Consider the following 13,003-nt stretch of genomic DNA (forward strand, 5'->3'; position numbering starts at 1 on the left):
ATGTAGCCTTTATTATTTGCACAGCTAATGACAGGCGGTTGTGGACAAATTGTCTGTCCACCAGTGTGCCAATATTCAGAGAGAGGAGAAATTATTAGTGCAGTTGGTTGGCCATTTCCCAGGAGCGAATCACTGCTCACCAGCCAAATGACATCATCTGGTTAAGAGCGACTTAAGTGCTGCTGTCCATTCCTCACCAACCACCCCCACAAAATTTGGCATTCCTGGAGTATTGCCATGTTTTTTTTACTACAGCCAGACAATTCCTCTACACCTGCCTGTCATTAGCTGTATAAATAAATGCTGCCAAATTACAGAGGGTGTAGAGTAAAGAGTACCCGATTGGATCACCCAATATGTACACTATTTTATCTTTATTTAATCTTCATTATGATGGAAAATCTAAACAATTAACTTAAATACACACAAAAAAAACATGCATTATTGAGATTAAGGACTGTATGTATCCTTAGGCAGCACATTTCTGATTTATAAAAAAGCATCTACAGTATACACAGTATGTACAAACAAACCACACTTCATTTAACCCTTGAGCAAACAGGCTTATTTGTACACAAATCAAAGAGAATGAATTAGTTATTGCAAATGTAACATTAGAAAATTAGAAAAATTTACATGGAAAAACACTGATTCTTTTACAGTAGTTTAAAGGAATGGGGGAGAGTACCGTACTTGTGTGTGCTTGTAGAAAGGGAATAATTTCAGTTCATTGAGATGAGGATGAGCCAAGCCTCTTAGAGCTCATTGTGGTCAAGTCCCTGGCGAGAGATCTTGTTGGTCAAGTCCTGCATGTGTTTCTTCATCTGAAATAAAGATAGAGATAATTAATATTCAATGTAAACCTCCCTTGTAAAGTCTCCCTTTTATGCCTCCTTCCCTCTTCATCCAGGGTTTACCCAAGGAATCTACAAAGATGGAAAAATCAGATATGTCAGAGCCATCTGTGTGAGCGTTAATTACAGACAAACTCTAAAGCCTGCAGCATAATTTAGCACTGTAGTGGATGGAAAGACCATTCCTTAGTTTTAGAAGCAGTTAAAGACTAACGCATTCCACCTTGACACCAAGGGTAATTGTTATTTAGTTTACCGCCAAATGTTTTGGGTGTTTTCGTAGACTTCCCATAACTACAATACAAATCGTGCTGCAGGCTTTAGGATTTGTCTCCAATTAATGGCTATGCACATGGCTCTGGCATATCTGAGTTTTCCTTCTTTTTGGGTTCCTTGGGTTTACCCTAACCAACCTGTTCATTTCTGACTACCTAAATGAAAATAGAGAACATCAATACAAATACAAACAACATACAAACATCAATGCAAATAGTATTTCCTTGCATTAGGTTGAATCGAATAATGTGTTTTTCTTTGAGGGCCTAGTTTTCAACAGCCTTTCATTAATTACCACAAAAGCACAATATGAAACGTACCATGCATTTCATATTGCAAGCAACTCCAGAAATGAGAAAGTCTGCTAATTTTCTATGATGAGAGAAACATTGGGTGGTGTTAACCCTCGTCCCTTTGTTTCTTTACATTGCATTTTCTAAGTGTTATAGCATTGCTGTATTCCCTGCCTATTAATACGACACCTGGTGCTACAGCTAGCAGTCAACCGGCCATCAGACAGTAGCTTGGTGATGTGGTTGTTGGCGGTGTGAATGTGGAGTAAAAGCCAATCCATCGTCCATCCATCCCCGTGTCCCTCCTTACCTTGTAGCCCATCTCCCTGGTCTTCTCAGAGAGTGTGTTGTACTTTTCCTGGTTCCTCTTGATGTGCTCCACGTCTCCTAAAGCCTCCACGTGTCGCAGCTTCTGGTGAGACAGCTCCAGCTGCTCCTGGTAGTGGCTGTGCTTCTCCACCTTGGTCTCAAAATGATGCAGCTCCTCCTAAATGGATGTATGGGTAAGAATGGGAACACACACAAAGAGATATATGAGTTCAGTTCACCTTCAATTTCATGCACAACTGCACACTAAGAGAACGAAAGAGCTGATATGCATCTAAGGCAGCGACTAGAGAGACAAAGTATCACAGAGAAAATAATATTTGAACCTTTCTCTGTGATGCATCTGATCCTGCAGCCAGATATCTTTAAAGAAAATGCAGTTGTGCTCTGCAATCCTTTGTACATAGGACAAAGGGTGAAAGGAACATGATAACAGGGAGAGGAGCGAGAGGAATACTCGGGAATTTTAAATGTATAATGCATAAAATGGGCTCATAATAAGGGGAGCTCTATGCTTTATGGTTTACTTTGACCATACACAAGTAGCTACTGTACACAAGTAGTACATTACAAAAGTTATTATGCAGCTGTTACTAAAAGAACACAAGATATTTATTCAGAGAGAGAATATAGTACTACAAAAGTGTTATCTAAAGGGAAATTAATGAAAGCAGACGTGTCCAAGAAACCGTCAATAGAGAGCGAGCTACCTTGAGAGAATCCAGCTCGTCGTCGCTGAGGTTGGCTCTCTTGGCAGACTCCCACAGTTCAATCACACGGGGTTCCCTGAACTCTACACAGCAAGAAGAGAGATGAGAGATGAAAAGTCCAAACGGGCCAAAGAGACAGTTTGGAATCTTACCAATATTTTGCTAGTGCACGCTCAAGAAGGAGGGGGGGAGGGAATGAAGAAAAACAGAGTGACGACAACTATTTATACTGTACAAAGTAGGATTGAAGAATAGTAGGCATCGTAGCCAACTGCATGGGTCCAAATCCAGACTAGCTGTGCTGTCTGCCTCTTCACTGTACAATGCCATAAACACTACAAAAGAGCACATGTAACAAAAACAGATTACGAGATGGGGAAAATAGGGAGGGAGAATAAGAGCGGGAGAGTAAGGACTGTTTATGCAAGAAGAGTTGGGACACAAGGGGAGGATGAGACGAGTGAAACGGGTGAAAAACAACATGGAGGGGCAGGGAGAGAGGGGAAGTGAAGGCCAATGTCCGCCAGATGCGTTTTTGATCTGGCTTATAAACGTGGGTGTGTTGGACCCGACACAGAGCCATTTTTATTACTTTTGTTCTGTGTCCACCGGGCGCAGACGACCTGCGGGAGCCGGACGGGCGCCGCGTGGCATTTTGTGCCTGAGTCTGTGAATCGTGCAAATACACTATTTTGACTTGTGGGTGTATCAATCAATACACCCACATGTACACAATAAAGAAATAGAAAATCAATATATTAGACCTATAGGATCCCTTTATTTATTGCACCAAAATTTCAGTTTCACGATTGAAACCAATGAATGAATGTTGACAGCCTTTTCATCTCATCTTCAGTTCCCTGATTGAAGCCACTGACAAATACAAAATGTGAGGGGCGAAAAGCAGATAAAAGCAGATAAAATATACAGCCAGTGTGGTTGGTGCATGGGCCGGCTCACCCATAACTTAAGTTAATAACAAAAAAAACACAGAATAAAAACACCGCAAACAAACAAAAGCTTGGCTGTCGTTGCCCTGCTGCATCCACGCTCTGCTGCTGGTGGGCTTTACATCCACGACCCCAACATGATGGGACCGCCGTGCAGCCGGAAAACATATACACGCCGCAGGCAGGGAACATCGGTCTTAAGAGAGTTAGTATGAGTCATCAGGAGGGGCGCTCCCTTCATCTTAACTCCCCAACAGACTCCCACTGAAACTAGCACTACAGAGACTCCACACAAACTCTACAGTACACTACTAGACCAGAGGCAGCAGTATATAACATGTTACTCATTATGTGTGTGTGTGTGTGTGTGTGTGTGTGTGTGTGTGTGTGTACGTGTGTGTGTGTGTGTGTGTGTGTGTGTGTACGTGTGTGTGTGTGTGTGTGAGAGAAAGAGAGGCACTTACAGTGAAGCCAGCAGAGTGGTACAAAGAACAGAGTAATAAAAGGCTGAACATTATAAGAAAATTCAACCTTAAGAGAGTAACAAACGCTTGTTACGGACTGTCAGGTTGAGTACAGAGCTACTGCATCGCCAAATGACAGACATGACGTGATGCGCACATTAGACGCATTACAGAGCGATTTAGATCAATTTCTATACATTGATTAACTGTTTATGTTGTGCCGGCCGTGCCGATATTGTGGCGCTGCCACAGTTTATGTATTGGAAACAATGGCACGACAATCTACTGGTTTATTTAAGAATAAGAGCGTATCTACGCGGTCAGGGATGAGTCCAGTGCGCAGCCTGGTGACAGTCAGTCCATCCGCTGAAACACACGCTGCGGGGAAACAGCTGTCCCGGGTCGGGAGGCACAAATAGTGTCGCGCCAACTTTGCCAGCCGGGGGAATGCATTCTCTTTCATTGTGCTTATAGAGGTGCTGTATTTCAACTTTGTATTACAATGTTTACAATGAACACTGTTGTCTTTTCGGGTGTAATGCTTCCGCCTGCTTGCTTGGCTTTCTTCTTCCTCTGTATAGGCGCTGAAAGTTAAATTGCGCCCTTGTGGCGGTAAATCATTTCCGAAAAAAATGAGAAATAGCACATAACATACATTATCGATTAATATATGCTTGATCGATCAAATTGTTAACGGTGATTAATCGATCGTCGATTAATCATTAACATCCCTACTGTGGGCTGCTTTAAATACGCTCTTTCAAATAACTGAAGGTCCTTTTTGACATCACACCCTTTTTACAGACACATTCAATTTGAAACTAAAAGTACTAAAAACACTCATGTTAAGCCGTTGGCTGATCAGCAAACAAGAGATGTGACATAGCAGAGGAGGCCATTAGGATTATAAATCCCAGTGATTAAGCTGATGAGACGAGTGCGTGTGAGACTGAGACGCAGAGAGAGACAAAGTTTGTGTGTGAGTGTGTGTGTGTGTGTGTGCGCTCTCTCACCACTGTCTTCACTGAAGCCCTCGTGGCTGAGCTTACGGAGGCGCTCGAAGCCCTGGTTGAGGTCTCTCATTTTCTGCTTCAGCTCCGTGTGCTTCTGGTGCAGCACATGCTCCTTCGCTTCGCCCTCCAGGGGAGAGATCACATTCTTATGTATCTCTGTTGAGACAAACGGAGGGATTTTGAATAGGGGAGGAGAGGAGATGAGGAGGCAAGGTAGGAGACAAAAGGGGAGGGGGGGCAAGCAAGGTGAGGGGAGGAGAGTAGAGGAACCGGGGGAATGAGAGACGAAAGCAAAGAGGATGGAGAGAAGTAAGGAAGAAAAGAATAATGGAATGAGAGAATGAGAAATGAAATGAGGAATGAGAGAATGGAATGAGGAATGAGAGAAGAAAGCAAAGAGGATGGAGAGAAGTAAGTAAGGAAGAAAAGAATAAATTAGAGAAACAGACAAAGAAAGGGAATATTCAAGTTTAACAATAACCATAAAATCACTGTACAAAGACACTGCAGAGGACTGCCTTTTTCTTCAAATGTCACATTACTTCTTGTGCAATAACAATCCCTGCGTTGCCTAGGAGACCATGCTTATTGGTCAATGCATCGGGGAGGAATGGTTATGAAATGCTTGCCTATCTCAGCCTGGGTGAAGAGGTGGAGGTGAAAAGCAGGCAAAAGCCAGCAGGACTGGAGCCACATTGACTCAGCGATAAACAGCTGACATTTGGATCAAGGGAAATGAGACAGGGCGATGGAGAAAGGAAGATTGGGGAACCTAGACAGGCAATAAAAGGGTGGGTGGATGGAGATGGAGGTGGAGGTGGAGGAGGAGGGGGGTGGAGGGTGTACACAGAGGCTCCCCTCAAGGCAGCATGTGATTGGCTCTCTATTTAAATGCATCAGACAAGCAGAAAAATACCCCCGGCTTGTTCAGGAGAAACGCAGTGCTACGGAACACTAACAGAAACGTCTGGCACAAAACAGCTGCAAAGTGTCAGCCACGTCCGAAGGAGACATGCTTATCCTCCCTACTCCTATCTGAAACACAGTAGGACCTGTCAGCTCGACTTTAACTCACAGCTAGATGTGATGTGACAAGCACTGATAGTGTGTGCAGTGGGTGGCAACGTGTAGTGTGATAGCTTCCTACTTACTATCAAGACAGGATTTGGTTCACTGCCCAAAAAAAAAACACAGGGCACAGACAGCATTTTAGCCTTGATATAGAGTTTTTGGATGATTGACCTCTGCTACTGCGGAATGGGTAATAGACAAGTGAGAGTGAAAGAGGGAAGCAGTTTTTCCTTCACATTTATTTCCTTTGGAAGTTGCCCCCACTGCTAGAGAAATATAAATATATTATCTGGCCTCACTGCATATCCCCCAGTTACAACAAAATTGCCTGTATACTATCATTTAAATATCCAAATAATGCATAAACTTCAACACCTTCTGGAAGTGAAATGGGCCCAGGAGAAAACCTGGGTGTCAAAACCAGAATTACACCCAGTGCCCAGCAACAAATATGCAAGTAAATAGGAACTGACTCATGACAATAACCGACTTGGCCTTAGCAGTAAAGTAAGGTGAGGTATGCTTCCTTGAGCCGACAAAGGAGAATAAGGGAAATTTTAGAGAACAAGGACACATCAGGGGAGAGAAGGACAGAACTTAATGGCTCAGAAACTTGGCTCCAGAAAATACCGATAGAGCCAAGCAGAGGCGGCGTGACACGCAGAATAAAAGTGAGTGACTCATGCTGAGAGCTGTCAGGCGGCTCACCCTCAGTCCTGCTGACGGTATCCATAACAATATTGTACTCGTGGATCTTGTCCTTATGGTGCTGGAACTCCCTCTTCAGGCTCAGCAACTCCTCGTTGGAGAACTTCCCTGAGCTCTTGGCCTGGTAGGGGAAAAGCCATTGGACAAATAGAGGCATCAGTCTCCCAACTGGCTGAGACCACAATTAAACAGACGTCTGTGGCAGGGTAAACAAAGGCTTACTGGTCGTTCAGACCTTGCCGCTTGGTATAGCACAACTCCTGACTAGATGCTTGTGGAGGATGGGCTAGCGCAAAATACAATATTGCCTAGAGATTACCTACCTAGCTAGCCATCTGTTATGGGTTAGAAAATGTATAACCCCATGGAATGATGACCATAATATCCATTTCACACTGAATGACATATAGCTAGTGGTGTAGGTGTAGAACATGCCTAGGCAACTAAATATATAACATCCACTGGTCATAAATTGCTAATCTCCACTGCATTTTTAAACATGTGGTATGCCCACTTGGTTAGAAACAACATTACAGAGCTTTTCTACTCATTTTTCTACCTAGACAACTTCAGACTTGTATGGTATAATTTGGCAAAAACTGAGGAGTGTGAATCTGTGCCTTAGTCACTGGCTGGTCGTGAGACAGGGAGGGTGCGTGGGCCCCAAAAATTGCATGAAGAACAGACAGAAAGGAGCTCGCACTCACAAACAAGAAGAAAAACCTCCTCAAGCCGAGGTATCCTAATTCAAAAATGGGCTATTTATTTTCCATCTGGCAAAGTGCAAAAGTGCTACAAGTGGTGCAAAATGTTTTAGAGGTATCCCACCATCAGCGCAAAAAATTGGTTAAATAAGACACACTATTATATAGAGGCCATCCATTCAATCCATGGGGATTCATGGTGTGCATGCAGAAAATCCAGCGTGATTCACACTGCAGTAGGCGTTCCTCCTCATTGTGGTTCCTGCGGCCTGACAAGATGCTGTCAATTCCTATGACTTTCAACTCAATGATGTGCAGTGGAGAAATGTTTAGCAATTAGCAGACTTAGGATCATTCCTGTGGATAGCACCATGATGTTCACTGATACAGGTACGCAGTTGTCTGCTGGTCTTGTATTGTGGGACACAGAGACAAGTTAGAAGGTATAAACATTATTCAAACTGCATGTGAGGAACTTGTTGATGGAATAATGTTTAGTCACAGAACAGACCTGAAAACGTTTTGCACCACTTTTGCACTTTGTCACTCACTGTGTGTGAGTGTGAGCTCTTTTCTGTCTATTGTTCATGGTATAATTCAGGAAATTCTGATACCGCTAGATAATGTTTTACTCATTTTTCTTTCCCTTCCTGACTGGGTACTTAGCTTGTATTTTCTATTGGGCAGGCAAGGGTTTCATCACAAGACAATTTGGCACTGTGAAAATTTGTTCATGCGCGGCACAAGCCTTTGGAAATAACAGGTTTTAGAGACTTATCACGTCCTATGTAAAAACTGCATTAGAAGAACATCAGCACTGCTGAGTGAGAACCTTGCAATTTTTGTGTTGATATCATTACTTTATGTCCTAAGTAACAGGGTATTTTTTCACCCAACAGCAGCAACAGGGCAGTCCTAAGAATCCCACAAAAAGGATATTTTTATCTTTCTTTTCCTACCTCCCTCTCTCTTCATCTCTCCTTTGCACATGTGCACAAAAACAGGCACACAGAGACACACACACACACACCTTGTTCCAGAGTTTGTCCAGCCTGGGGTCATCAAATGTGTCTCCCTCTTTGGTTTCGTGGTCCTTCAGGGAGTTGCTCTCCAATGGCCGTGTGTCCCTCTTCCCGTCCATCCCATACTTTGCCAGGATCACTAGATAACAGAATCACATCATGTTTTTTTTTTTTTACAAATGTTGACTTAAATGAATAGAATTAAATTGGTCTGTACAGACCAATGTCAGAGCAAGCTGTTTGGTAACCAACAGAATCTAAAGAAACTTGTAAAGGGTTAAACAGCTGGATAAGTGTGCTTATTCTGTAACTCTTACTCTGATTACAACATTTAGCCGAGACTGCAATTATTATTTATCACTACACCAGAATTACCTAGGGGTCTGCACTCCCTGACATCAACTTCATCCCACTGATTCTTAAGTCACCACACATCCTTAAGCCTAGTGGTGTTATTACCCACCTCCTACTTCTCCCGCAAAGACAGCTAAGGGAATAGCATCTTCCATAATAAATGAGTTGGCGAAAACGAGCTGGACCAGCAGACAGACAAGACTTAATTTAGTCGAGCGAGGTGACGGTAGCTTATCAGAACAGACTAGTCAACTGTGCTTTTCTCTCGACATAAGTGGCACACAAGCAGGCCAAAATCGATATGCCTGTAGGCCTTTTGTACGCACTGCCACTTACCTAATATTTTTTATCCTCTATCTCTAAATATTTTGCTCCCTGAAACAGCATTGGATATTTAAATATGAGAGAGCGAGAGAGGAGGAAAGTGCTCTATCTTTTGCCCTCCCATACACTCACTTAATAGAACAACTGATTCAGCCCTAACTTGGTGAGGCCTGTGCATATGGGGTAAGCAAAAGACAAAAAGATGCTATAAGTGCCAACAAAGTACCAGGACAACAATTCCAGTGGACTCTACTCCCAGAACAGATAAATGATGACGTTTCCACATGATTGACATCCCTGTTACTGAGGTGCGAAGTACTTGACAGTTATGTTAAGAAGAAAGTACTGAGCAACACAATATACTTGAGGTCTTATTTGGACTGCTGCAATACAACACAAAGTTGGACTTAGCTCTTGAAGATGTTCTGCCTATATAACTCTACTCCAATGAACCGTTCTTCTACCAGCTGATTCAGCATTGTCTTAAGACTGTAGTAACCCATCAACGTCATTCATTAACTAGTGACACTTTAACAGGGGGCTGGTTGAAAATCACCACAAACAGGGAACACTAGGGATTTAGCTGAGTGACTTAGAATGAGTGCAACAGTAGGATAAGCTTACATTCATAGAGCCACAAAATTGCAAGCAACAAAAATATAGAGTGAAATGGTCTGAGCTTTAGTCCCCTTACAATATCCCAGTGACCATAGAAACAGCATGTAAGACAGAAGTACTAGGAAAAGAAAAAAAGAACTAATGAGAGAGATAGAAAGTTTTTTGTGGGCAATTAGAGTAGAGGAGAGGCGAGCGGATGTGATTCAGTGGGGAGAAGGGGACATGAGGCACTCCTTGAAAATATTAATATTCAGCCTACGAAGGAATGGGGAGTGACTCTGCTGTTTTGACTGGACATGGAAGGTCATTCGACCATCGGGTAGTCAGGGGGGAGAAGAGTTGCGACCGGGTGGAGTGATGACCAGACTGGCACAGGGAAGGGAGGGAGAGCCCAGCGGCCGGTGGTGGCAGAATGCAAAACAGGCTGGTGTGTATGGCAGGACATTGGCCTGGAGGTACTTGGGTGCCTTCACAGCCTTGGACAGCCAGCACCAAGGCTCCGAATTCAATGTTATCTTAACAAATCATCAGCAATACCCTTTGTGGTGATGAGAGATTGTATATCTTCGGTGACTCAGCCGGTGCAGCGTATAGCCGTCGGCTACTGTGCCATCCGAAGGACACAGAGTTTCTTGTAGAAACTTTCTTGTCCAGAGCAATCTATTTCTTGGCATCAGTATTCCATGTATGTAATCCCAATAGGATCCAATGTTGTTTACCCTTTACCTTGAAATGTCAAGGAAATAACACTGTGCACTGTTACTAGATAGTAAACCCTATATAAATTGAGTTTGTTCTATCCTTATATTCTCCATCTCTTTTCTACTTTGATGGAGATATCACATGTGAATTAAACTCACCTCGAACCTGCAGTCTCCACTCTGCCTGTTCTTTATACCGCTGACTTTACATGACAGCTCTACTGATGTTCCACCCTTGAAAGAACCTACATTTGCTTTTTCTACACCTTTAATCTGCCAGCAAGTTGCTGTTTCCCCCTCATACAAAGTGAAGCCTCTGGGTACGATGTGCAAGACAAAGAGAATATCTGAAGAATCCTGCATTTTCTTCTAGGGAGACATTTTTTTTTTTTTTTTTTCACAAGCTCGCTTCTCTAACCTTTAGGCCACCACTGCCCATTAATACCACTTTTCCACTACTGATAGTGATTCTGAGTACTAAAACCTTAAGAATCGACTGATGCCAAGTAGCTACTGATCTATTCAATTACTTGTATTTTGCAATATCCACTTATACCATTAGCTTGTGATCAATGGCCAAAAATGACTAAGAAAATCTTTTTTTTTTAATCCACTAGAGAGATTTAAATTCCCCTCTGTGAAAAATGCAGAATTTCAAGTGGCTTTCTGAAATGCTACAATTGACTGGTATTCTTGGGGAAATCCTCAAATGATACCCTCTTTTAGCCTGGTAGCAGCTTGATTTTTGATACCAGTATTGATCTTTAGTATATCCACACAGGTGCTTCTGATGAATTCACTGCAGCCTACATCCCAAGCACCATTACTTGTCAAAACCATAAGAATTTCAGCAGAAGGTAATGATAGCAAAGGTCGCTGATTGGATCCTTGCGGCAGAATCTACAGGGAATTCAGGATGAAGTGAGGACACAGTTGTGACTGAACCAGCCAGGAGAGATCGCCTCACCATTGAAGTTGCGTCGGAGCTGGGCCTCTTTCTCCCCGTTTTCATCCAGCCCCTCCACCTTCACCTTCTTCCACTGCAGCTCATCCTTCTCCTGGATCTTCAGGTCACTGTGCAGCTCGGCCTGCCGCACCGGGGACAACTGCATCTAACGGGCCAATCAGAGGAGACAACGTGACGCGAGTTAGACCGAGGGAGAGTGAACTGTGCAAGTTTGAGGAGAGAGAAGGGTGAGCAGGTGAGGAAAGACAGACAGGGAAGAGCGAGTGACACAGTGACCGAGTAGACATATGACAGCTGCAATGCGGCTTTGGAAGTCGTTAATTTTTTAGATTATTTGATTAGTGATGATGGAAAATCTGAGTTCAGGAATCAACCCCACCCCCCCACCCCTTTTTCCTTTTAAACCTTTACCCAGGTAAAGTAGACTGAGCACGCTTGCCTTTTTTTTTTACAGCAACACCCTGATTCACATTCATCCAGTTCTACACATTCCCACCTGGGAGCTGCCCAGTACAGCCACAGCCTTCTACTGTTGGCCACTGAGCTCTACTCAGTTGGGGGTTCAGTGGCTTGCTCATGGGCACCTTGGCAATGGTTGTTGAGGGAGAGGAGAACTTTACTCATTCACATCCCAGTCAATCTGGGGAAACATCTGGGCACATTTCTGTGTATATGCCATTCCATCTGCACACCTGATATTGTGAATAGCTAATGATGCAACATGCACATCCACTTTACTGTATTCTTAACACATTCAACGGTTGTATTTACTTGGTGTATTATCTTATACTCTCTATTTGTCTTAGGCCCTACTCTTATTCATATCCTATTCTCCGCTGGTGCTGCTGACCCAATTTCCAATTTTGGATAACCCCGGGGCACCTACAGTATTTTGGAACAACTGAGCTCCACTCCAGCGTAGCTAACACAGTCGTACAGTTTCTCTCAGATACTTACCCTGATAGCTTTCTCCCACACCTGGTTCAGTTTGGCTATCCTGAATTCCACCGTCTTCCCATCGCTACCGGTCTGCTTGGCCTCGTTCACTTCCCGCGAGTATTTCCCAGCCATTACGGCCACGCCGAGACACAGCACAGCGACAAAACACTGCAGCTTCATTTTAAAGATGCCAACACACGCCCAACAATGGCAAAAAATACCGAAAATATACTGAATAATCACAAAAACACTCGGCAGTGGTTTCTCTTGTTGTTGCTCGCTCGAGTACCAGCAGTCATGTGTTCAAAGGGGAGGGCACTTCCTTGACATTTGCATTATGGGACATGTAGTTTCGAATTCGGGCGCTCCAAATGTTAGTAACGCGGAATCGAATGCATTTGAACTACGATTCCAGGAATGCAGCTCAACGTCGTTCCCTAGCAACGGAGGCTGCAAAGATTCTGAGCAAATGGGATGCGTCCACGCGTTGGGAATGACTGGATGTTGTTCCCAGCAATGTACATCATGGGGCAAGCAGTTAAAAAGTCTCTAAACCAGAGTAAACCTAAACACGTGATGCCGGAATGAACACATGCACACACCTTTTGGGGATTAAGCAAGTATGTCACCGAATGAGTGATCCTTCATTTAGTACACACACACACACACACACACACACACACACAAACACACACACACACACACACA

The 13,003-nt window shown here is 43.5% G+C and overlaps 1 protein-coding gene across 1 annotated transcript; it reads right to left on the minus strand.

Annotated features, from left to right (window-relative positions):
- Positions 1-316: 316 nt before the first annotated feature.
- Positions 317-12,576, minus strand: lrpap1 (low density lipoprotein receptor-related protein associated protein 1). The gene is made up of 8 exons (XM_071924832.2): positions 12,314-12,576; positions 11,357-11,501; positions 8,401-8,531; positions 6,667-6,787; positions 4,888-5,043; positions 2,461-2,543; positions 1,734-1,910; positions 317-824 (listed from the first exon to the last, which is right to left on the minus strand). The coding sequence occupies exons 1-8, from the start codon at positions 12,473-12,475 to the stop codon at positions 756-758; spliced, it is 1,044 nt and encodes a 347-aa protein (XP_071780933.1). The 5' UTR covers positions 12,476-12,576; the 3' UTR covers positions 317-755.
- Between the last annotated feature and the right edge of the window lie 427 nt (positions 12,577-13,003).

The sequence above is a fragment of the Centroberyx gerrardi genome, chromosome 3 (genome assembly GCF_048128805.1).
Source record: "Centroberyx gerrardi isolate f3 chromosome 3, fCenGer3.hap1.cur.20231027, whole genome shotgun sequence".
Classification (NCBI taxonomy): domain Eukaryota; kingdom Metazoa; phylum Chordata; class Actinopteri; order Beryciformes; family Berycidae; genus Centroberyx; species Centroberyx gerrardi.

Bases quoted from the DNA above. Each gene is read 5' to 3' on its own strand.
- lrpap1 (XM_071924832.2), bottom strand. From the start codon at position 12,475: ATGAAGCTGCAGTGTTTTGTCGCTGTGCTGTGTCTCGGCGTGGCCGTA. The intron at 2,544-4,887 runs GTGAGAGAGCGC...CTTGCTGTGTAG, and splicing joins GGGCTTCAGTGAAGACAGTG to AGTTCAGGGAACCCCGTGTG. The intron at 1,911-2,460 runs GTAGCTCGCTCT...ACATCCATTTAG, and splicing joins ACGAGCTGGATTCTCTCAAG to GAGGAGCTGCATCATTTTGA.